A 24,934-nucleotide genomic window follows, 5' to 3' on the forward strand; every position below is an offset into this window, starting at 1 on the left:
CTCTGGTAGGCCATGGCGATAAAAGATGGTATTGATGAAGATTCTCGCCATTCGGGCCGCTGTAGGAACCCCAGGCAAAGGCACAAAATGGGCTAGCTTCGATAAATAATCCACCACTACCATGATAGCAGTGTGATGTTCAGACGGGGGTAGATCAACAATAACGTCCGTGGAAATAATCTGCCAGGGTTTGTCAGGTATAGGCATGCGTGAAAGAAGAGCTGAAGGGAATTGCCGGGGTGACTTGGTCTGGAGACAAATCGGCCAAGAGGAACCATAGTCTTGAATATCCTTGCCCATGTTGGGCCACCAGAAGTGTCTCTTAATTAAGGTAAGTGTGTTGGAAATGCCTTTATGTCCCGCGGCTAGGGAATCATGGCACATCTGCATAGTTTCCAGATGAAGCTTGGGGGTAGGAATAAACAATTGGTGGTCATGGAAAATACATCCTTTTTCAGAGATCAATATGTTTTCCATAAGAAGGTCCTGACAGTTTGCTAAATGTTCGGCAGTGGCAGCCTCAACTTCCTGGAGGAAGTCAGTGATAACATGCAGGAACTTGGCCTTGGGAAATATTTTTTCGGTCTGAAATCTGATAGTAGAGTGATCCTTACGAGAAAGAGCATCAGCTCGGAGGTTTTGTCTGCCAGGGAGAAATGTAAAGAAAATGTTGTAAGGGGAAAAAAATGGGCCCTTCTGGCTTGTCTACTGTTCGTCTTATGTGCATACTGTAGGGTTTTGAGATTTTGATGGTCCGTGCGGACCTCGATAGGATGATGAGAACCTAAAAGGAGATGCCTCCATTCCTCGAAGGATTTCTTTATGGCCAGGAGTTCCTTTTCAACACCGAGTAGTTAAGTTCCAAAGGACTTAAAGTCTTGGACAGGTATGATACTGGGAGTTCTTCTCCAGACTCGTTTTCCTGGAGGAGCACTGCTCCAATAGCATGATGAGATGCGTCGGTTTCCAATATGAATTTCTTGTTTTGGTTAGGAGTAATAAGGATGGGCTCTCGTGAAAAGGCCTGCTTTAAAAAGTCAAAGGCGGCTTGTGCCTGTGTGTCCCAACAAAACGGAACATTCTTTTTTAACAATTTCGTAATGGGTAAGATGATCTGAGAGAAGGCTCGGATAAACCTTGTATAGAAATTGGCGAACCCAATAAAGCGTTGGATCTCCTTCACAGAGTTTGGCTTTGGCCAATTTAAGACGGCTGAGACCTTGGAAGGATCCATAGAAATCCCTTCTGCAGATAAGATATATCCTAATTAGGAGATTTGGGGCTGATGGAATTCACATTTTTCTCTCTTGCAGTAAAACTGATGGGTCTGGAGGCGCTCCAATACTAGCCGAACGTGTTTAACATGATCCGATTCATTAGAGGAAAAAATCAAGATGTCGTCAAGGTACACTATGACGTAATGTAGGAGGACATCCGAGAAAATGTGATGCATAAATCTCTGAAATATGGCTGGCGCATTTGAGAGGCTGAATGGCATTACGTGGTATTGATAATGGCCAAACAGAGTTTGAAAAGCCGTTTTCCATTCCTCACCTTTCGGCGATCAGTATCAAATGATACGCTCCACCTAGGTCTAACTTGGTGTATATTGTAGCTCCTTTAACTGCCTCCAGTATGTCGGGTATTAAAAGCATGGGATAACGGTCAGGGATGTTTATCTTATTGAGGCCTCGGTAGTCTAGACAAGGACGGAGTTCGTCTGTGTCCTTCCTTGGCATAAAAAATAAGGAGACACTGGCCGGGGAAGTAGACTCTGAGATAAGACCGTTCTGTAGGTTCTTTTGTAGGTAATCTTTGAGTATAGCCTTCCCCCTTTGTGAGAGCATGTACATTCTTCCGAAGGGAATGGGTTGGTCGGGTATTAAATCAATGTGACAATCATCTCATCTATGAGGTGGTAACATTGCAAATTTAGGGGAGGAAAATACTGTCACTCACTTAACTTAGGATCTTGGGTGACTCTTTATGGTTGCCCATAGGTACAGTGTGAACACCAATGGCTCCTTGGGTGAGGCATCGATTTACACAGTATTCGGATCCCAAGAATATTGTGCCTGCCATCCAATTTATATAAGGATTATGAAGTCGAAGGCAGGGTAGACCCTAAATTATAGGGAAATGAGCTGTCCGTATGATGTCGAAACGTATTAATTCCGAATGGGTTGCGATTCTGCAAGAGACCTCCAAAGATTGTTCTAGGACCGGTCCAGAAGTCAGAGGACTACCATTCACCCCCTGAACCGGGATGGATACTGATTTGGTGAGACTGTCTAATCAATTTTCTTTAGCCCAATGGTCATCAATGAAATTGCCGGTGGCCCCACAATCAACTAGGGCGGGTATGTTCTGAATGATCTTATCTTTGAAGGCAATATGCAGATGTATGACCACCATGGGGGTTTCTACAGTCTCTGCATTTTGTGAAACTAGAGGGTTTGAGGAACCTTGTAGATGCTGCCCAATCGTGGTTCCTCTTACGATTGGGGTTTGGCGTTTCCCGGTTTCCATGCACTCTTGTGCCGAGGAGGAACAAGAGTGCACTCGGGAAGTAGGTGTTCGGAAGACCCACAATACATGCATAAATTATTGGACCGTCTGTGATTTCTTTCCTCCTGGGAGAGAGGTCCTCTTGCAGTTTCCAATTGCATAGGTTCATCTGGGGAATTTCGACTGGACAGATGTGTCATAGATTCAACTTTACCTTCTGACCTAAGACGTGGTGCTTTCCCTTTGCGTCTCTCGTGTTGGCGTTCTTGAATGCGGTAATCCATCTGCATAGTTAACGTGATCATGTCTACAAGGTTGTCGGGTCGAGGTACCCTGGAAATTTCATCTTTAAGTTACTCCGTTAGCCCCGCCTAAAAAGTGTTAACAGACCTTTGTCTGGCCAGGCTATTTCCGACGATAATTGTTTGAAAAGAGTGATGTATTCCAATGAACTAAGTTGCCCTTGGCGCAGGTTTAAGAGTCTTTCTTGGGAAGTAACTGTTATTTCCTGGCGACTAAACATGCTTTTAAGACTGTTTACGAAAGCAGGATAGGTATCCAAAAGAGGATTGTTAGACGTCACTGAAGGAGTTGCCCAAGCAAGCGGGGGCCCGATAGATGGGAAATGAGAAACCCAACCTTATCACGGTCGTTGGGAAGTAGGTCGATTTAAAGAAAAATTGAATGGTACAACTGTCCAAAAATTCTCTTAACTTGTGAGGATTCCCTTCGTATTTACCCCCGGGTAGAGAAGTAGGAGGGAGTGCAGGTCCTACTGTCAGTCTGGCTACCTGTTGTCGGAGGTATGTATTCTCTTGTTTAAGGTTTTGTACTTCATGCGTCAATGATTGCATGGCTTGCATGAGCTGCTGCATTTGATCCATGCTGTCGGCTGATATGGCGTCGCTATCTGTCATGCGGAAAACACGATTTCCACTCAATAATCAGTACCCACTAACCTGGATAAAGTGCAGCAGTTGCCTGTGAGGAATCCCCCCTGAAACCGCTACTCCTCCGACTATTTTTAATAAGTGCTTGAGGAGCAGAGACCCCAGGGAAACCCTCTGGGGTAGAAAACCCTGATAGCTGGAGTTGGGTGCGCTGTCTTCTGTTTGTCAGGACGAGAGCGGGCAGAGCTCGAAGGTGAGTCGGAGTACCGGTGGTTCTCTGCTGCGGTCTTCCCTGGCATAGGCTGAAGAGGAAGTAAGAAGAGGTTACTGGGGTGAAGAGTCAGAGGTAAGGTAGAATGTAAGGAGGTAGAAGTGTAACCTGAGAGTTTGTCTGTTGCCATCTTACACTCTGCGGGGAACCCCAGCCCGGATGAGAGGACTTGAAGGGAGACCCTAGAGTGAAGAGAATGATTACGGTATGTCTGTTTGGTGTAGTGGGAAAGGGAGATGGGGTGTGAACCAATGCTTACCGAGCTGGGCAGATAGTGGTAACTGCTATGGGTTCTACCGCAGGAGAGGGAAGAAAGGTAAACACCAGAGATGTCCGAGTGTGGACGCCTAGAGCTGGAGAAGAAAGGAAGGTAAGTGAAGTGAGATAGGATCAGGACGAGGGTTTGCGAGGGATCGAAAAGATTCTCAGTAGAAAACTTCCGAGAGTACCTGGTTTTGAACTTCGGAGCGTCAATGTAAGGAGTAGCGACGCGAAGCCCGTCTGACTCCGGCTGTTGATAAGGCAGGCTCGCGGAGCGCAGAGCAACGGATTCCGCCAATACTGGCAAGCAGAAACCCGTCTGAGAGGGAGGCAGTATGGCGGCCATCTTGGATGAGGAGAAAGGGGTAATGACACTGCACTGAATATTCCCCCTACGGTGCAACCAAGACCAGAGCTTGTAGGGAGTCATGACAGTATGAGGATATTTCTATAGAAGATAGGGCCATCAGATTGGGCATTACGACGCAGCGTACGAGAACTGATGACTGGCTGTATTTTATGAATATCTAGGGTCTGCAGAAACTAATGGGAATATCTGAGGGGATATACTGGCAGCCCTGATCTGGAGCTATGATGTCCAGTTGTCTACAATTGATTATGTTTTTGTGTCCAAAGCTTTGATGGGGAATGGTTCACAGATGGAGATTCTGAACTCCTCTGTTACTGGTCATATGGTGATGGTTTGCGCACTTGACCTGAAAGGGATCAGGTATCATCATTTTGTCGGTCCTGTGAATTTTTCATATAATGAGCAGGTCCGGTATGTTTGCCATATCTGTAGTAGATGTGAATGGTCATAGTGTAAACGTAAATGGTCATAGTGATTGGATCATCATTACCCTGATGAACTGCTTTGTCAATTCCCACGGCTTGTTGAACAGAGTGCTTCTTTACAAATATCAACCAATCTGGAACACATGAAATGATTCCTGGCATATTAGGGATTACTAAACACATGTAGTTTGTTATCTGTGTTCAGGCCTTCCTTAGTGGCCTGTAATTCAAAAATCATCCTGCCTTCTTTTTGTCTCATGGCCGATAGGCTGTTATCACATCTAATGTTGCATTTAAAGTGTTGTATACCAAATAATCTGATGCAATTAGGGTCTTGCCCTTTGTGTTCTTGATTCCAATGGTTGGCAAGAGGATTTATTATGTTGTCAGTTCTGCTAGCGTATAGGTGTTCTCTTATTCAAAACCTCAATTCTCATTTAGTGCTGCCAATATAGTATTTCTAGCAAGCACAGACAATGCAGAATTCTGCATAGTTGGTTCTGCAGATGTGGAATCCTTGTATGTGTACATTGTGGCCGTTGTATGTATCAAAAGTGGTTATTTTGTTTATTGCATGATGGCAGAAGTTGCAGGTACCACATCTATGGAAACCCAAAGCAGGGGGAAGCCATGATCTGGTTGATTGATCAGACCAGGGAACTAGGAATGGTGACATTGCCCAAGCTTTGGGCTCTCGTGAGTACAATATTAGATTTGTCTGTGATTGTATATTGTGATTGTATGATTGTATATTTGACCTAATCTACACATTACCACGTAGCAGCGCGGCTAACTGGGTTTTTCCCAACCGTATAAACCAACTGGGTTTAATATGAATTGACCTCTGCAAAAGTAAATCCTTGCAGAATAACAGCATCGAAACATAAACGTTTAGTGATATGTTGCTTGCACAACCTCTAATTTACCACAATCCATAGAAAATGGCACCGCTCACAATAGTTTGTTACTGAGCCCATTTGACATGAGAATATTTTAAAATATGGCAAGTGTGCAGTTTGCCCCCGTAGACATACCACATTCTGCATTTCATACAATATATATATATTTGTTTTGACTGATGGATAACTTTCAACCTGTTCAATGAAGTGTACAAATATTGATAAGCCTTTGGTCGATTTCACAAAAGTTGTCTTGAGTGGTCTTTTTACAACACATTTAATCGATGGGAAACTCTGCAGCCTGATAGGATTTCTCGTTGTAAATCGATCACTTGAATACTTTTTCAGATTCTAGAAACTCAACATGTAAAGTAAAATACTGCAACTTCGCGACTACTTTTTTAATACTCGATATAAACAGGGTATTTCCAAAAATGCTGACGGATAAATAAATTACACGTTTTCCTGTTGATAGCTAAATGCACATCTGTTTGAAGGGGAAGTTGTGGATGAATTGGCAATTTTAGGGCAGGAAAAAGAACAATTGAGCAACAAAACGAAGATAATATTTGGTCTGGGAGGTGGCCAAAACTAAGCAACGAGAAGCACACTATTAGTTCACCAATTAGCGCTGAGTGGGCACTTATGAATACTTGTCCTCTCATACTGAAACACAGTAAGAGCTGGAGAGAACACTTGCAAACCAAAAACCATGCTTCCCCTGCTATGCTTCCCCTGCCATGCTTCCACTTCCATGCTTCCACTTCCATGCTTCCACTGCCATGTTTCCCCTGCCATGCTTCCCCTGCCATGCTTCCACTGCCATGCAAGCCCATATGTACCAAGAAACGTTCAAAATGAATATAAATGGAATAATGTCTTCTGTGCTTTTGTATGCTCAAAGTAAATGTTTACTAACTTTACCCAGTAACTAAGAGACCTTCTGGTCAGATGTAACCACACCAATGAAAATTCTTTGCAAACTCTTGTAACAAGCGCCACGATGCCCCTGGGCTGTACGTGCGCTCTACAAATGTGAATAAATAAATAAATAAATAAGTGAACACCCAAAGAATACATTTGATAAATCACTGAATATATCTCTACCATATAATGCACAGGGACACAGGTCACGTTTTCATACAGGTGGGGATTCTGAGGTGACCTGTAGTACGCTCAAACTGTACTTGTAGAGCATACACAATGTGCATGCGGGGATGAGCCCTACACCAATGAGGTGGCTGGAACATCAGACGATAATATACACTCATCTTGAGTAGAACCACCTCCGGTTCTGGAAGCAACTCAAGGCCTTCATTTTCGCTTCCGCTTTCTCTCTACTTCTCCCTTGCTGATGGTATGATATGATAGGTTATTTATAATGCGCTTAATACTCAAAGGTTTGTAAGCACAGACCCGGGGACCGAACCTGTGTTGCTCCGTGTTGTCTTTCTTCCAAGGTGAGCACATTGCCCCTGAGATATCCTCCCGAGATGCACCTGACTGCTCCGCGCACTGGTCACCTGGTCACCCTCTGAAACCGGGCCCAGGCTCCTGTATGTCCAGTTGCCCTTACACTGCCTCTGGGCTCCCCAAAACTTAAGGGTCTGTATCTGAAATCCTACAGTCCCTTCTCTCTGCACTTGTCAGCCACCCGCATAGTGAGTTAACTGCACTTCTCCCATCCACTCCCCCTGGAACCTCTCCCCTTCCCTCTTCCCTGCACTTACGCGATCTGAATGACACAAGGCCTAGTAAGATCGTTATTTTGTCTTTCCTTTGTTTCCCCCTCTTTGTCTTGTCGCACCTAGAAATACTTGTGTACAGGCACGTTATAAATGCCACATGATATATCATATCATATATCATATACATTCCATATATAGTTCCAGCCACCCAAGGCCCTTCCCCGGGTGGCACCCTTTTTTTTATGTGGTGAGGCAACAGGGACCCTCTTACCATCATGCTAGATTGGATTCTCCTGTTGAAATAGAAGGTGTCATCTTTACAAGGGTAATTTGTTTTCAGCTCTCTGTGCTGCCTTTATAGATGCTGGGATGTTTCTTGTGATAGGAGGGTGGGAGATCATGGGCTGCAACCTTCTCACATGAGCCTTGCTCCCTGTCAATTAGTATGCTCGGATCTCATAAAGTACATGATCATTATATTATCTGCTAGATTTGATATCAGCAAAAACGAATTATCCAGAGTATCGCCCTTCTGTTTTATGAAATGGTGAGTTTCAAATTGTCTTAGAGTCCTTAAAGATAGTGGGCCTGATCACGACTTTGGTGGTAACCCTTAAATCTGGCGGTAGCGCTATTACCGCCGGATTTAAGGGTCCGCCAAATCAGGACTTCGGCAGATTTTGCCCCAGCTCTGAGCTGGGGGGAAATCCACCGAAAATTCACGCTATTACCGCCAGCGGGAAATCCGCCAGCGGTAAGAGCGTGAAAATTCCCCATTGAGCCCAATGGGGAATGGAGCATTCCTGAATGGGCTGAATGGGGAATGGGGATTAACATTACCTCCAAACTTGTGATCCGGTGCTATTAGCGGTAGGGCTAATACCGCCGGCGGTATTACCGCCGGCGTTACTGCCAAAGTCGTGAGTTTCAAATCAAGACCTCATTCCGAGTACGGCGCTAACCAATGGCGCTATTAACGCCTTGGTTGACGCCGTACCCGGACCGGCAGCGCCTTGGTGGATGGCGGAATTACCGCCCCATTCCAAGGTTGGCGGGGCGGTAATTCCCCAATCCCCATTTACCCTTCCCCATTCCCATTCTTGCCCCATAGGGCATAATGGGAGTGGGGAAGGTGTTAATTACGCCACCGTAAATTACGGTGGCGTAATTAACATCAAGGTCCCTTAGCGCCATGGTTTTTAACACCTGCTAAAAGCAGGTGTTAATACCTCCATGGCGCAAAGGGAACTCGGAGTATGGCGGTAAGGGATTACCGCCACCGCTCTCGTTAGCGGTGGCCGCTATCCCTTACCGCCATACTCGGAATGAGGCCCAATCTCACTTTTAGAATCAATGTCCATATTTTCTTTATTTTCTTTTAATCGCTTTTTGGAAATTTCTGATTATGATATAGAGTTACATTATAACAGAACTGGAGTATTACAATATAAGCAGACCTTTGTGTTATCAACCGTGCCCCCACTCCACCCTGGGGTGACTACCTGACTGCTGTGTTCACCACACTCAACAAGACTTCATTTGTAAACAGAATAACGGACCACTAATAAAACAAGGAAGATAATCAAGCTGGAAGAGCTCCTCACAGAACTTCAAGGGAAAACGCACTCCATCTTGCCATGCTACCCTGGAAGTTTGGACGACTCCACTGCCTCTCGCTTTGAAGGGATATTTTAAACTCTCAAAAGGCTGCCAGCAAAGAAGGAATTCAAATGCTCCCAAAAGGAGCTGTGCCACTGGCTGCTATCCCTCAAAAACTGAAAGAAAGAAAGAAAGAAAAGAATCATGAGTGCCAACCGTTAAAGGGATGGTCTAGTAAACATTTTTATTTAAAAAATAGATAGGCAACATAAAAAAAAATACTAGCATTCTCCGTTTTAAAACTTCCTATGTAAAATTTTGAGCTATTCAAGCTCAAAATTCGCAAAAGCAAGCACATGGGCGCATCCATTTTGTGAAATGGAGGCCCTCCTGTGCTGGCTTTTGCTTTTGCGACACTAATGAAGGAAAAGCCAGCCAGCTGTAGTAAACAAAGGCTACCGCTGGGTGGCTTTCCCTTCATTAGTGCTGTAGGCGGAGGACGGGGACCGGAGACCAGAGCAGGAAAGCTGCAGCTGAATCTCGGTAAGTGCTATTTATTTTTTTTAAAAAAATAAGCACTAGCTGCGGTTTTTTTTCTAAGTTTTCCGGGCTGGAGGAGCCCGGAAAACTTAGAAATAAAACCGCAGCTTTAAAAATGTTGTATTTATGTTTGCGGTCGCTTTTGAAGCGAACCCCAAACATAAATACAACGTTATTGTGTTGGAAAACGCTGCGGTTTTTCTTTCCAAGTTTCTCAGGAAAGAAAAACTGCAGCGTTTTCCAACACAACCGCGTTGTTTCTGCCTGAATCTGCTTTACCATTTGGGGCTCTGGCGCTCCCCACAGGGAGAATTACAAGTAACTAAGGAACCTTAAAAAGAGGTTCAGCATATGCAAATAAAGGGGTGGCCTGAAAGAGCAGGAGAGTTTCGTGCCTTTCATGAAAGGTAGAAAAATATATGGATACAGGTGTGTCAATTATAATTAATCAGAAATTAGAAAAGTCAATGTTAAAAACATTTTAAAACGATCAGTGCAAGTTCAACTACTTCTAAGATAGATCTGAGTGTACAGCACAGGTCACAATTTCCCATACCCCTAAAATGCCTAAGGGGGTTACCATGCCTGCTGCAGTGATCTGTGTTTAACACGCAGACACAGATCTCTCCAGCAAAACAGAACTATAGACCCACTCCCTCTCTTCCAGCCACCCCCCATCAATAATCAGACATATAGGGCCTCATTAGGAGTATGGTGGTAAGGCAACAATGGCGTACCGCCATACTAGGACTTCTGCTCTGCCCTTGCAGCCACCTGGTCTGACCGGGAGGCCAAACCGGCACCCGTGAGCAGAACATGATGGTAGCAACGGTACCGTTTTAAACGGTATCGCTGCTACCATCCTCCCCATTCCCATAGAGCCCTATGGGGGCTCAAATGGGAATGGGGACGTACCGGCTCCGGCGCCCGTGCTAGTGGAATTACCGGGTCCGCCACGGTCGGAATGACCCAGTGATTCCCCTTTCTCGGGTGCCAGAGCCGGATGCGAGTTTGGGGATAGCCTTGCCGGTAAAACCAGCAAGGCTACCCCCAATCTCGTAATGAATGCCCATAGTCTACAATTTGCTTCTCAAGAAGGGGAAACTTTTTCTTAGATTGAACATATTTTTTAACTTAACAAAGCGTCTCTTTTTAGCAGCACTCAAAGCTGTGATTAGGGGGGGCGCTGTTGAGCAGCCGTCAAGATGGCTGCCTAGCTTGTTAGCTCCGTGTGTTGTCGCGGCATATCCGACGACATCTGCGGTCTGCTTCTTCCCTACACCTGGATTCCTGATCCCCTGTGCCCTCCACAACTAGGGCTACGTGCCACTGCAATCTGGGCTATGATCGGACCCCCGGAGCCGGAGTTCGGCGTGTGCGACGCCATCGGGGCTGCGGTGGCGCGCGGCTGGCCGCCGCAACATTCTCCTTGGCCTGGCTGTCTCGCTGCTGCTGCCCGCCCAATCCCCCGGGCCCTGTGGGGTGTCCGCCTCGCACTGCCTGCGACCCGCATTGAGCGCCGCGGGTCGGGAGGCACCCCGCTGGCCTGTGCTGCGGCCTGGGTTGGGCCCCCACTGCTCTGCTCCGGCCTGCCCGCGCCATACCCGAGACCGCCTCGCTGGCCCGCGCACGGACCCTCCGGCGGGTGCGTCCGGTGCGGCCCTCAGCACCATACTTGGACCGGCCTCGCTCGACTGTGAGCCCGCCGGAGAACTGCAGATTCATCCCTTCGCTGACAGGGCCCCAGGTCAGGCGCCGCTGTGCGCAGCATTCGACATTATCCTTGCGCCCAACCGCCATCTGCCACCCCCGACTGGAGCCTTTTGTCCGTGCTGCGTGCCCCATGGAGCGCCCATACCCGCCATCGCTGCCCTGCACCCGGGCCGGCCTCCGTTTGCAGGACACTACATGTGCCCCCTCCTAGTGGGCCTTGATCCACGCTCGGACATTCGACATAGAGCCTGCCTTCTCCCTGCACTACAGCGCCTGTCGACCGCTCATGTCTGTTCTGGTGCGGCCCTGGCTGGGCCCTGCAATTCCACTGAACATTGCCTCTACTGTCCCTCTTGCTGCGCCTACTCGGATGCCGGCCCGACACTGGCCCTCCATCAGAGCGTCATAGCGGCTGCTCCGCACCATTTTGATGCCGCGGACCCTGCCGCCTCCACCTACGTTCCATATGTGCAATTGTGGCCTGGCGCCCTGCCCCACTGATCCGTGCTTCCCCGACTGCGGAGCTTGCGGCGCGCCTCCTTAACACGCTCGCACTGGTCCCCACTCTGAGCACTCGACGCCCTAAAATCGTCTGCTACGATGTCCAACAGATCCAGGAACACTAATAAAGCCGGGGCCATGGACAAATTCGCCAAGCCCGCCCCGAGGTCCGACTCGGCCCGCACGGCGGATGACCAGGTGTCCGATGTGCTCCCTGCTGAGGCACCCACCCCGGACCTCACCTCAATCATGGAATCCATGGCTAGAAACTTTGCAGCTTTCCACGAAAAGCTCGATGACATCAATGCCAGCGTGGCATCGCTCAGAGCCAAACTGGACCAGCAGGGGTCGAGAATCATGGAGGCGGAGAACAGAATTGGAACCAACGAAGACAACATAGCCACGCTCCAGGGCACCGTGTCTACCCTGGTTGCGGACATGAAGGCTGTCAAGGCCAAGTGTGATGACCTTGAATCTAGGTCGCGCAGAAATAATATACGCATCATTGGTGTCCCGGAGAATGCGCTGAGGGGCAGACTGGAACCGGCGGTCGAAAATCTTTTGAAGGAACTACTGGGCGATCCAGACATGTCACCCTTCTTCACCATTGAAAGGGCACACCGGGCGCTCTCGCCGCGGCCCAAGCCTGGAGACTTCCCGAGGCCCATCATTGCGAAAGTTTTGAGCTTCAAGGACCGCAACCTAATTCTCCGCCTCGCTCGGGAAAAGGGCGAGCTACGTATGGACTCGCAAGTGATCAGAATTTTTCCCGACTTTTCAACTGGTATCCAGTAGGAGCGCCGCCAGTTCCTTGGAGTGAAGAAACTCCTCAGAGAAAAAAATGTTCCCTATGCCATACTTTTCCCGGCACGCTTGAAGTTGACGTTCAACAACAAGTTATATTTCTTCACTGTGCCGTCTGAAGCAGTAAAATTCATTGAGGCACATGTTCCCCTGCAACCTCCTCTCGATGACTCTATGAACAATGTCTGAACTCCATGTTGATCTGTGCTATTTCTTCGCAATTACCACATTCCGTTTGTTTCATACCACTATTTGCTCGCATTCATGGCTGGTTGCGTTCTGTATCCCCGCGGGTACAACGCCCCCTTATGCATGTTCAATTTTTGCCTTGTTCTCACTCCTGCCATGGACCAAATGTTTTTCGCTCTGCTTACTTGATTGCATTCACTCTAGCTGCCTCATGAACCTTTCTATGGTCACACCTGGTTGCCGGGCTGCTGAACCGCTATGTTCCTTCAATTGACCCCCGTACTTGATTGAGAAAAACAGAGACATTTACAATATGACCGCTAACACTGTTTGTTTTGTAACAGAACCAGCTGGTTCCCAGCGTGCTACTACGCGGCAATAGCGCACCCCACTGCGATTGCACTGCTCTTGGTTATGCCCTTGTTGCGGGCCAGCCCCGGTTGGGCTTCTTGGCGGACTGGGCCATGTTAGGGTCGGAGAATTAGGTTGCGGTCCTTGAAGCTCAAAACTTTCGCAATGATGGGCCCAGCTCTGCATTGTCGAGGGTGGGTTCTGTTTACGCTGCTAAGTTTGGGTTGGTGGTGAGGGTGGAGGGTGGGTATGAGACGTTACACAAAAAAGGCAATCGAGGTCCCTCGGCACGCACGAAGGTAAACCACGTATGCACTCCCGTCTTTGACCTTGGGAACACACACCATTGCTGGACCTGGGATGTTCACTGACATGTGTACTGTGAGTTCATATATCTGCTATTGAAATGTCCGCCGTCATAATGTCTTGGAACGTCCGCGGATTGAGCAATCACACCAAGGCTCATAAGATCATGGCCTTTGCAAGCAGGCATGGCTGCAAGGTACTACTCCTACATGAGACACACTCCAACGCCCATATCCCGGGCACCATGGCCCCGTCATGGGGCCCCGCTAGATTCTTCACCTCTTATTCCTCCCAATCCAGGGGTGTCCTCACGATGGTACATAAATCGATCAAATTTATACTACATAAGAGCTACATAGACCCTGAGGGTCGCTACGTCATACTTCACTGCACCCTGGTGAACAAAGAATACTTACTTGTCAATACATATTGCCCCAATGTCGACTCTCCTGAGTTCTTTGATGTGGTGACCAATATACTATTGGGCTATGTAGGGATCCAGACTATATGGGGGGGAGACATGAACCTCATTCTGGACACTGTCCTGGACAGAACTGGCACGGCCCCCCGCGCCCTATCCAGTGCTGCACGTAGACTTCACGGCCACATGCGGACACTTAACATACGCGACGTTTGGAGGGCATTACACCCCTAGGGCCGGGAGTACACTTATTATTCGTCGGTACACGACAGTTCGTCCAGAATAGACCTGTTCTTCGTGTCCAGTGAAACCATGGGCAGGGTGGAGGGGTCCCAGAACCTCCCCCGTACTCTATCGGACCACGCTCCAGTTACTCTCTCGGTGAAGCTAAGCATGCCCGTCCCAACACTTAGCACCTGGCGGTTCAAATCCGAGGCCCTCAGGGACATTGTGTTCAGAGCCGAAATTCTGGCTGACATCGAATCCTTCTTTGAGCGCAACTCTCTCCAGGGCACTTCGGCGGCGATCCGGTGGGATGCCTTTAAGGTGTACATTAGGGGAATGTCCATCTCACGGGAGGCTGGGTTATTGAAAACAATTTGCGCGGCCCTTAGCCGCTCCGAAGCCAAATTGAAGCAACTGGAGCAACAATGCTCCACAGGGGCTGACCCCGCCATACTGTCCCAAATTAGCGAGGAATTGCAAGCATTTAACGCACTCACCACCCGTGAAATCTGGTACTTCAGCCGACCACTGGCCGCCAGGAAATACTGCGAGGGGGATAGGCTGGGAAAGACACTGGCAGCGTTGGTGAGGGGGGAGTTCGGCCAAACTCAGATCACCTCCATCAAGGACCATTTTGACAATGTACAATGGGCGGATCAACAGATTTTGGAGGTGTTCACCGAGTTCTATAGGTGCCTGTATTCCCAACCTGCCGAACACACTGGACAACACATACGAGAGTTGCTTGCCCAGATTCCCACTACTGAAATATCCCCTGCCACCCGCGACCAGTTGGATTCCCCGATCATACTTGACGAGATAGTGACAGCCATCTCAAATCTGCCGAAGGGCAAGGCGCCGGGGCCTGACGGCCTCACTGCCGAGTTCTATCAAGAGCACGTGGCCATACTGGCCCCCAGACTACTCGATGTCTGGGACGAAGCACTCCAGGTTTCCATCCTTCCTCCTTCCATGCGTGAAGCTGTTATCACGGTACTGCTCAAGTCTGGCAAACCTGAAGACGAGTGCAGATCTTATCGACCCCTTTCCCTTATGAACCTCGACACCAAAATCTTTGCAAAGATCATAGCGAACCGTTTTCTGCCTCTCATGCCACACTTAGTCCACGAGGCAGGCTTTGTCCCCGGCAGGTCCACCTCCCATAACATCAGGAGACTGTTCAATGTTTTGTCCCATATAGATCAGGATGCCCAGGCTGTGGCGGTAACCCTGGATGCCCGAAGGCCTTTGACATGGTCTTGTGGAGCTACATGTGCTTGGTGCTGGAGACAATGGGCGTTGGCCCAAACATGATCGGGTTTATCAAATTGCTATACGCCTCCCCTGTAGCATGTTTAAGGGCCAATTCCCTGACATCTGACCCTTTCACGCTTTTTCGGGGCACCTGACAGGGTTGCCCCTTCTCCCCGATTCTCTTTGCACTCGTAATAGAGCCAATGGCGGACTATGTGCGTGCACGCCACGCCCGCAAGGGAATAAGGCTGAAAGATGACCCCGAAATAATTTCCTTATACGCGGATGATGTGCTATTGTACATCAGAGAGCACACAACCAACTTGGATCCCATACTAAGGGATATCACGCGCATCGGCACGTACTCTGGTTTCACGATCAATTATTCAAAGTCTGAGATCTTCCCGCTTACCAAATCTACCCACCGACCCACCACTGAGTACCCCCTCCGCTGGTCCCCGAATGGCATCAGATACCTAGGTGTGCAGATATCCTTAACTAAACCTACCCTACTGACGGACAATTATGGGACCGTAGCACAGTCGGCTGAGGCCAAAATGTTGAGGTGGCGCTCTCTCCCATTGTCCATGGCGGGTCGACTCTCTCTCATCAAAATGATTCTGCTTCCTAAGCTCCTTTACACTTTCGGTAACGTTCCTATATGGCCTGGGAAGGGATACTTCACCAAACTACACAGACTATGTGCGCAGTTCCTATGGCATTCCGGCGCAGTGCGCAAGAAGTGGACGGACATGGCGCTCCCATATAAGCAGGGGGGTCTCACGGCTCCAAACCTGGTTCTCTACTGGACCGCGGCCCAGGCCCAGCATGCCACCCACTGGTACCCCGGCTCCCCGACACGGCCGCATGTCAAATTGGAGCGGCTTGCGGCTATCGACACCAACATGATGTCCCTCATATTACATCGTCGTTACACACCTGACTCTCCTATTGACCCTGTCGGTACGACCATTAGGGCCTGGAAGCTTCTGCTGGATCCAACCTCCGATCCTCCCCTTATTACAAATGGCTCCCGGTGTGGGATTTCCCTGGCCTAGAACCCACACGTGACACTGTGTTAGCCCAACACTGGGGGGCCCTGGGATATCAGGCACTGTCCGACTTTTACCCCGAAGGTAGATTTATAGACCCCCAAACATGGAAACAGGGCCACACCAGATCCGCCTTAGAGACTCTCCAATACTATAGACTACGGGCAGCGTTTCGTTCTACATGGCCCTCATTCCCGGATGAGCCTCCAGATAACCCGGCAATTGCTTACATTGCCAACTCTGGCGGCGCCTGCGTCGTCGTCTCCTCACTATACAAGATCCTGCAGGAGAATGCCTCTACCCCAGTTCTCCGAGCGCGGGACGATTGGGCGGGCGAACTGGGTCTGGAGATATCCGATGCTGCCTGGGGCGAAATGTGTCTACACACCAAAAAGGTCTCCCTCAACTGTCGCTTCCGCGCCATGCAGTACAAACTTCTCAACAGGCTTTACTACACCCCACATAGGACCATGAGGTTCATCCGCACCGCGGCTACCCTGTGCCCCCAGTGTGGCGCGGAGGAAGCTGACCATTTGCATATGTTTTGGGCCTGTAGGGAGCTGTTGGGGTTTTGGGATAGCATATTGAAAACGCTTTCCGCAATAACTGACACCGTGGTTGACCCTGACCCACTGGCGGTTTTGTTCGGGGCCTAGAAAACCCAGGGCTCCAGACGTCTGGCCAAATTTCTGAATATAAGTTGCATGATCGCCAAAAAGTGTATACTCCAGAGTTGGAAATGCTCTTCTCCCCCGTCCTATCACAAGTGGCTTCGCTTACTCACCTGGGCACGGAATTGCGAGGAAGATTATTTGACTACGCTCCCCGCCCAATCTCGCCCCAGAAATATTTGAAGTGAATTTAACACCTACCTTAACAACCTCAGCAAGGACACCCCCGTGTCCGGTATGTCCCCTGCCCCATCGGGCTCTGACCCGACTGGTTGAAGCCCCACTGTTGCTCCTCCTCAGGTATTGCCATGTTGTATATGCTGGGATTGCTGTATCGTAATTGTTGTGCTGCTCTACGATGTAACTGCTGTATAAGTTTGTTGCCTCTTGTGTGTGCCTTTGTACCTCTGCCGCCAAAAATAAAACATTAAAAAAAAAAAAGCTGTAATTACTGAGGTGCTAATGAATCCAATTGACTCATTGTTATGGTTTAGGTCTTCCAAACATTGAAGGTTCATCCCAGCTTTGGCACAGGCAGCAATATCCTGGAAGGGGAGGGGTGAATCTGCCATGGACAGGAGAAGAGTGGGGAACATTTCCAGTGGTAGGCAGCCCCAGCAGGGCTCTGTCTCGATACAGAAGTAAACAGCCCGTTGTGGCCTGCCCCTTGTTGCCCCTGCCCACTCAAAGCCCTGTAGGACAGAATACTGGGCAATTACTACACATGTTTAAAATATCATACATTTTTATAGTATTATTGAAAATCTTTCCTTATAATAGGTATTGTATTCATGGTCTTTTGTAGGGCATTGATTGGGTGCACTTCAAGTGACAATGAGCTTTCGTGTGCACATAGGGTGTGCATCGTGGCCTTTTTACCCAGTTACTTTCTAGACTGTTGTGTTTGCAGTTTTAAATTATCTGAATGTGACACGAATTTAGATAACACAGGAAATGGACCACTGGTCAAGCTACTGGCACATAGGTACCCATCCACAAATTCGGAGTCACTCTCATTGTCCTCTGTAGTGGACATTTATGTAGTATAAAAACTTTGATGCAGTATGTTCGTTTTAAAGTGCAAATGTTTAAATGTGTTGCAGGATGAACATTGTTTTAATTGACGCATAGACCTTGAAAGTGAAAATATTTTTCTGATTACATCACTGTTTATATGAAATAATTGGCTGAAGAAAATCGGAATAAATATAATTGTATCTGATATTTACAGTAATTGTTTCCAGTCCTTTCACCAACATATTTCTTGGCAGTGCGCGAGTCACTGTTCTACCAATACAATTCGTTGATATGAAATATTTAATCAGGCTTCTTTACCCTAATCTTATTTTTCTGATTTTATAGATATATTCACTCTGCAAGGCAATTCCAATGGCCAGCCCTGTGTATTTCCTTTCAAGTTCGAGGGAAACTGGTACGCTGACTGTACGTCATCCGGGAGATCCGATGGCCGCTTCTGGTGTGCCACCACCGCGGATTATGAAAGTGACAAAATGTATGGATTTTGTCCATCGAAATGTAAGTCTTACTTTTCTTACATAATGCACATTTCATTATTTGCAGGACAAGATACAATAGGCTAATGCCAGGGGCAGCTAGTCCATAATGGGCATAGCGGCGGTGACCCGCCTAGATACTCGTCCATTAAACTGTCAATAGGAAATGTAGATTCCCTTCAACATGGTATGTTTCCCAGTGTGCATGTCCAATGGGCCATGCAAGACTGGGGGTGTTTTGCATCCCCAGACTTACATAGCCCATTGGGTAAGCAGGCTGGGAAACTGCATGTCTGAATGTTCAAGATGCTGCTACTGTGCCTCCCCGCTACGTGAACGTGTGTTCGCTTGTGTTGGGTTTGTACCTGCCTGGGACACTGATTTGGGCAGAAGGTTTCTGGAAGGGTAGATATTATTTTATAGTGGGCAGTTTTGATAAACCAGACATGATAAATGTTCTTGTGTGGATAGACTGGAGTTGTGGCTCAGCCAGTCTAGCCATTTCATACTGTGGCATGATAATGTTTACTAGCCATATATAGTAAAGCAAGCTTGATAAGTGTTATTATGCGGCTAGACTGGCATTTTGGTGCAGACATTCAAGCCATGTGTTTCTTTGACATCAGTTTTTGTACTTGGCATTTGTGATAAAGCAAGCATGATACATCTTATTACATGGATAGACTACCATTTTGTTGCATGCAGTATAGCCATTTCATACTGTGGATGATTTTTTTTACTGGGCATAGATGATAAAGCAATCTTGATAAGTGTTATTTTGTGGCTAGACTGGCATTTTGATGCAATAAATCTAGCCAATTGTGTGCCATCACTTTTTCTACTGGCCATGTATGATAAACTACATGGCTAGAGTGGCACTTAGGTGAAGCCAGTGTAGCCATTGCTTATTGCGGCATCACATTTTTAGTTTTAGCAATTTGGTGGCACTTCCTATAAGCAAAAACGATTGCATTGGAGTACAGCTGAAAGGCATGTGAGGGGGACACACAGCTTTTAGGTGTTGTTTGGTTATTAACTTACTCATTGACTGCCCATGGCCATACTAATTCCGAGGGCCATGTCCATCCAGTACCTGCCCCTCACCACCTAGAACACATCCTATTGGGATCTCTTTGAGCTATCTTTATCAAGCAGTAGCATCAAACGTTGGCTTGCCAGTTTTTATTTTATGCTGTCTTCAGAGAGGTGATTACTTAATTGCAGCTGTAAACGGTGCAATTGGTGTAATAAAACGGTCTTAAACAAGTGTGCCTTCAGCCCCTTCATTCATATCTGTTCCTTGCACTGAAGTCTTGTAAAGCCAACAGTTTTGTGAGACTTTCTCAGACTGCTCACTCCTGACACGGGCAGTATGAGAGCTGTAGAGTAATGTGATTTCAATTGAGTATTATAAGCAATATTCCCTACCTTGAGATGTGCTCACTCATAAATGGGCTCTGGGTACAAGAATGTTCTGATTTGTATTTGCCTTTGAACAACTTTAAACCAGTGGTTCCCATTGAACAACATCATTACATTTTCTTGAGTTAATTTATTCTTTACATCTTACCATTAGTGTCCATCACATTGTTTTTAAAAAAAATAGGTTATATCCAATGAAATATCAATGTCTTATTCACACTTGACCTTTGTTACATGAACAACTTCAGTAATTATAGGTCCAAACAATTTGGGGTTGATGGGTATCCAGGGTTTATTGCTGTGCTTACTGAGAAATTTGCAGAGTAGCAGCTTTCAAAAGGTAAATACTTCCTTTTCCTTGATTATTTCATAGCCTATTGCAAATGTGTTTCTGTGTTTTGTGCGCCCATTCCCAGTTTCTCGGAGCCTATGCACACCTTTCTCTGTGTCTGCTTCATGAGTGGCCACATTTAGTGTATTGTATTCTATTCGTCATTTATATAGTGGCCTTTCCCCATGTGTATCGCCTCAATGCGCTTTGTGGTTGGAACGCCCTCGGTGACCGCAGACCATGTGTGGGAGGTTCTAAGAGTTTCACTTTAAAATGCATGTGTCCATTTTGCCATGTTAGGACTTAAGTGGGCTGGCTAGGCTCCAGTAAGCAACCCAGAGGTCAGGCAAGTGGGCGGGTGCTGTTAGTGGTTTATGATATGCTGAAGATTCGATTTGTGGCCAGCTAGACCAAATTTCTTTTCGTAGGTTGTCACTGTATACTAATGGCAGAGGTGTTGAGGTACTTCAGGGGTTTCAGTGTGGACGGCTATGTGAGCTGCTAGACTGGAATAGCATAGCCTTAGCTACATTCTAGGGCAAATGGATGGATGGCAGTGCCTGTGGTCTGTGACCACAGTCTTGGTGTAAGGTATACGTACTGTGGGCTTGAATGGAGTTTGACTGTGATTTTCTTTTTCTTGGTTCAATGCGATTGTTTGGTGTTGCTATTTGTGGACTCCCTGGAATGAAAGTCTGAGCTGTGGGAGAGAGGGCCGATGGAGGTTTGGTGGGGGGGGGGGTTGATGGGAGAATGATAGGCTGCCATGGTGCGCCGCTGCAAATGCATCAGATTATGTGACTGAGTAGAGGGGGGCACGTCCAACTGGGTACAGCAGCAGATCTGTGAGCAGGTTTTGGGACACCTGGATAGGGAAGGCACCTGAAGGGGTACCACAGCAGACAATTAAACCCAGTAGCATCCTTGTATTTCCAATGAAACAGTTACAGCAACTACTTTTATTTTCAGTTTGCCGTTTTTTAGAGACTAAGGATCTGGAGGTGAAGAGTGCCTAGGAGTTTATCACACTATACGATCCTAACCATTGCTCTTCAGATTGTGGCAAATCAAAATGCATTCTTGAAGCAGATTTGAGCTGCCTGATAGGGGATGGGTGTCATTACTTCACCTGCATTCACTTCGCCATGCATGCACTCAGTCACATTTACATCTCCATACTTTTTCTTATCCTGTCATTCACTTCTCCTACAATTCACCTTGTCATAACAATGGGAGACCCCCCAGTATCCATCTTCTTTTTGACTGCATATTCTACCTCATCATCCATTGACCCCCAACCCTAATCTTTAGCTAACATTAACCACATGCATTGCCACCTGAGGTAAAAGCATGGAGAAGTACATGTATGACAATGTAAATAGCTGGTGAAGTGAAGGTACGCTCTAAGTGCAGGGGAGGTTTTCTAGGCAAGGTAAGGGTGGATACCACTGATAACATTGCAGTCCAAGCTCCAATGTTTAACTCTCCTGACTTGGCAACGAGGCAGGTATCACAAATCTCTCAAGTTTCACGTGGCCATGCATGAGAAAGCCATCCCGAGCGGTTTTTGCTTGGAATTCTGACACTTGTGGTTTTCATAAATTTCAAATGGAAATAAAAAAAATAAAAGTCCCGGGATCCAAAGGACAAAAACAGGGCTTGGTGTCCTTCTCACACATAGACACTGGAGAGCTTTGGAATCACAAGTTTAAAATGTAGCACCATAAAGCGATACATGACTTAGGGTATGATTTGCAAAACGTTTTTAAGTTTTGGTAATTAGGTGTGCCTTAAGTGCTGCCTATTAGCCACAACTATTGGCATGGGAAATTTATCTAGGAGAGAGATGGGACGCGAGGGGGAACACACACGCTTTGGGTATTGTTTGGATTGCTATCTGCCCATTGACCACACATGGCTATTATAGTCTGAATGCCCAATTTCCCCCGCTACCCGCGCCCCTATCTAAAACTCCCTTGGCCAAGATATTTTAGAGCTTATTCTGTGCTTTTAAGGGGAAGCCTTTATTATTTCTAAGCAGTCTTCTGTAAGGTTATGGTGAATTTGCAGCTGTAAACCAGCTCCTGGTGTAATTAAAATGTCTCAACCAAGCGTCCATGAGACACTTGATTTTTACACTGTGTCCTTGTTTATGTTCCTTGCAATACATTTTTTGTTAATGACATGCATTTGCAAAGCCAATAGCTGTAGTTCTTGCATAGGCATTTGCCAGACAGTTATAATATACAGAGATGTTAATGCCATGTGCCAGCTGTTGCCATTTTATGGCCAGCAGGTTCCATTATGGCAGTGCATGGAAATTGCCTTTCCCATGCCTACATAAAAGTCAAAACTGTAGGCTTGCTTGCTTGCTTAACAGGCATTTATGATTTATGAAGGCATAAAAAGCTGTATTATGTGGCTAGACTGTCATTTTGTTGCAGCCACATTAATAAATGGCTAGATATATTACATCAAAATTCAAGTCTATTCCTGTAATAACACTTATCAGGCTTGTTTTTATAACAGGTGATGTGGGTTAAAGCAAGCATGATAAGTTATATTTTTCCATGGCTAGGTTATCATTTTGATGCAAGCTCTTATTATTTGCCTAAGAGGAAGGGGTAGAAACTTAGTCAATAAATGATAAAACAAAGGTTTATGTTTTTGAAATGTTTCATACCTGCCAACCATTATTAATACATTATTTTACTTGTAATTGTGTCGATTCATCCCCTGATCATTATAACATTTGTTACCTACATGTATAAACACTTTTTTAACAATTATTTGGATTTCCATCTTTATCACGATTCTCCACCTTCGTATTTTCAACTGATTCAACTGATTCATCAATCGGTCTCAAAGATGCTTGGGGGTGACATCTTTTCAACTGATTGATATTATGCAATTTTCTTGATATCCCCTTGTGAGATTTGCAATTTGTAGGCAACAAGAGGGACCATATCAATAATCTCAATGGATCCTCTCCAAGAAGCAAAGATGTCTCCTTCGATTGGTGGCTCAGATAATTAATGAAATAGATCTTCATTTCCCAACTCATACTCTCTCTGTGGTCAACATCATTCTTCCCAATATTTCAACGGGCATAAGCAAAATCACACTGTAAATGCTTTTTTAAATTCTCCATGTGCTCGTGGGCAGCTCAGACATTGACCAACGTCAGCTCCTGTATCGGTATGGATGGGTGTTGTGGCAAAACCAGTTTTCACCCAGTCATTAAATCAAATGGGGATATTGTATTAGTAGTAAAAGGAGTTAATCACAGATCCATCAGAACAAGTCATAACCACAATTCCTGATTTACCTGTGAGTTTAATCCAAAAGTCCCATTATTTTATTTTTTGTATCTTTCCCCCCTCCACTGAATGGTGGTCAGTAGGAAATGCAGAGTTTTCGTTTTATATCTAGGTGTCGAAAGGTGTCGGAAGCGGCTGTTAATCATTCTGAGCGCAGTGTGGCTTGACATCAGATACGATCACAAGGACGTTTGATGGTTCTTTTCTTTAGTCAGGCTAAGTCTAGCCCCGGAGAGACAGTGACCCAGGGAGCTAGTGGGCCGTGTTCTGCATGAACCTGAGACCCTCGCTGGTGGCGGCGGCAGAAGTATAGAGGTGTAGGAGGATTAAGGAAGGAGCTTCTTGGGGGCAGCTGAGGTGACAACCAGTGGGTAGCTTGAGGGTTGATCTTGGACCTTACCTACGACCCTGCAGTCCCTGGATCTTGAGACGCTGTACCAGCCTACACCTCTTCACCTGACGACAACAAGTGTCCTGAGTGGGTACGGGAGGTGGTGGTGCTAGGTTTTTCAGGTATATTATATGTTGAGTATAGTGCTTGCTATTGAAGGGTGGATTCATTCACTTCATTGAATGCCACGCGGTTGTTCTTTTGCATCATGTGGTTTTAGTCATATGTAGTTCCTTCTGTATTACACTTTATTTCACATCGTATTTTTCCCTTCATAGTTGCTCTTAACGCGATCAACCTGCATTGCCATAACTTAGGTGGAGTGTGGAAGAGTGTTGCGGTCTCGGTGGTCTGGGGTGACCTGGCCAAGCAGTACTGCTTCTGAAAGTGCTGCACTGCAGCTTATGGCACCTGTGGGTAAAGAACTTGCTTGGAGATATCAAAGCATTTTTTGTATGTTTTTGTGCTGCAGTTCCCCGTATGTGTGTTTTGGCACAGTTCTTCATAGGTGCATCTGCTGACATGAACAAGAAAGCGGCCAAAAAAACCGACAATTTACGTAGTAAAACCATGAGACAAAGCAGTTACCATAGTGGCTGATAATAAGACAGACTTCTAAAGATTCCTCCGGCTCAAAGTCCGTGAAGCACATTGATACAAGTAGCTCCGTACAGAAAGGGAAAATAACCAAGTATTTCCAGCAAACGAATGCTGCATTACCGGCCAATCAGATGGAAAGTACCACTAATAAGTATGCCACAACAAATAAATCAACCTTAATCCTATAGATTACAATTTATTGTTGAATTTATATTATTCGTGTCAAAATAAGCTAACATCAATTTGCAAGTGGATCTGTCTACCCATACTAATAAGTCCAGTATGGGCCCTAAAATAGATCATATGCCATCACCGAACACTGCAGATAGACTGACTGTTACCCCAGATTTATTTGGGTGTGTGTGATGTGGAGGACAATTCTAGTATGACTGGATCAGATCTGGAGATGATTAATAAA

At 46.6% G+C, this 24,934-nt stretch overlaps 1 protein-coding gene across 1 annotated transcript in view; it reads left to right on the forward strand.

Annotated features, from left to right (window-relative positions):
* Nucleotides 1-24,934, forward strand: part of LOC138569908 (macrophage mannose receptor 1-like) — a 745,141-nt gene that overhangs the window by 118,215 nt on the left and 601,992 nt on the right. The window contains exon 3 of the mRNA XM_069648337.1: nucleotides 18,301-18,474. Coding sequence (XP_069504438.1) covers nucleotides 18,301-18,474 — 174 coding nt within the window. The remainder of the gene's footprint in view (nucleotides 1-18,300; nucleotides 18,475-24,934) is intronic.

Source organism: Ambystoma mexicanum, chromosome 2q (genome assembly GCF_040938575.1).
Source record: "Ambystoma mexicanum isolate Mex_15411 chromosome 2q, UKY_AmexF1_1, whole genome shotgun sequence".
Taxonomy (NCBI): domain Eukaryota; kingdom Metazoa; phylum Chordata; class Amphibia; order Caudata; family Ambystomatidae; genus Ambystoma; species Ambystoma mexicanum.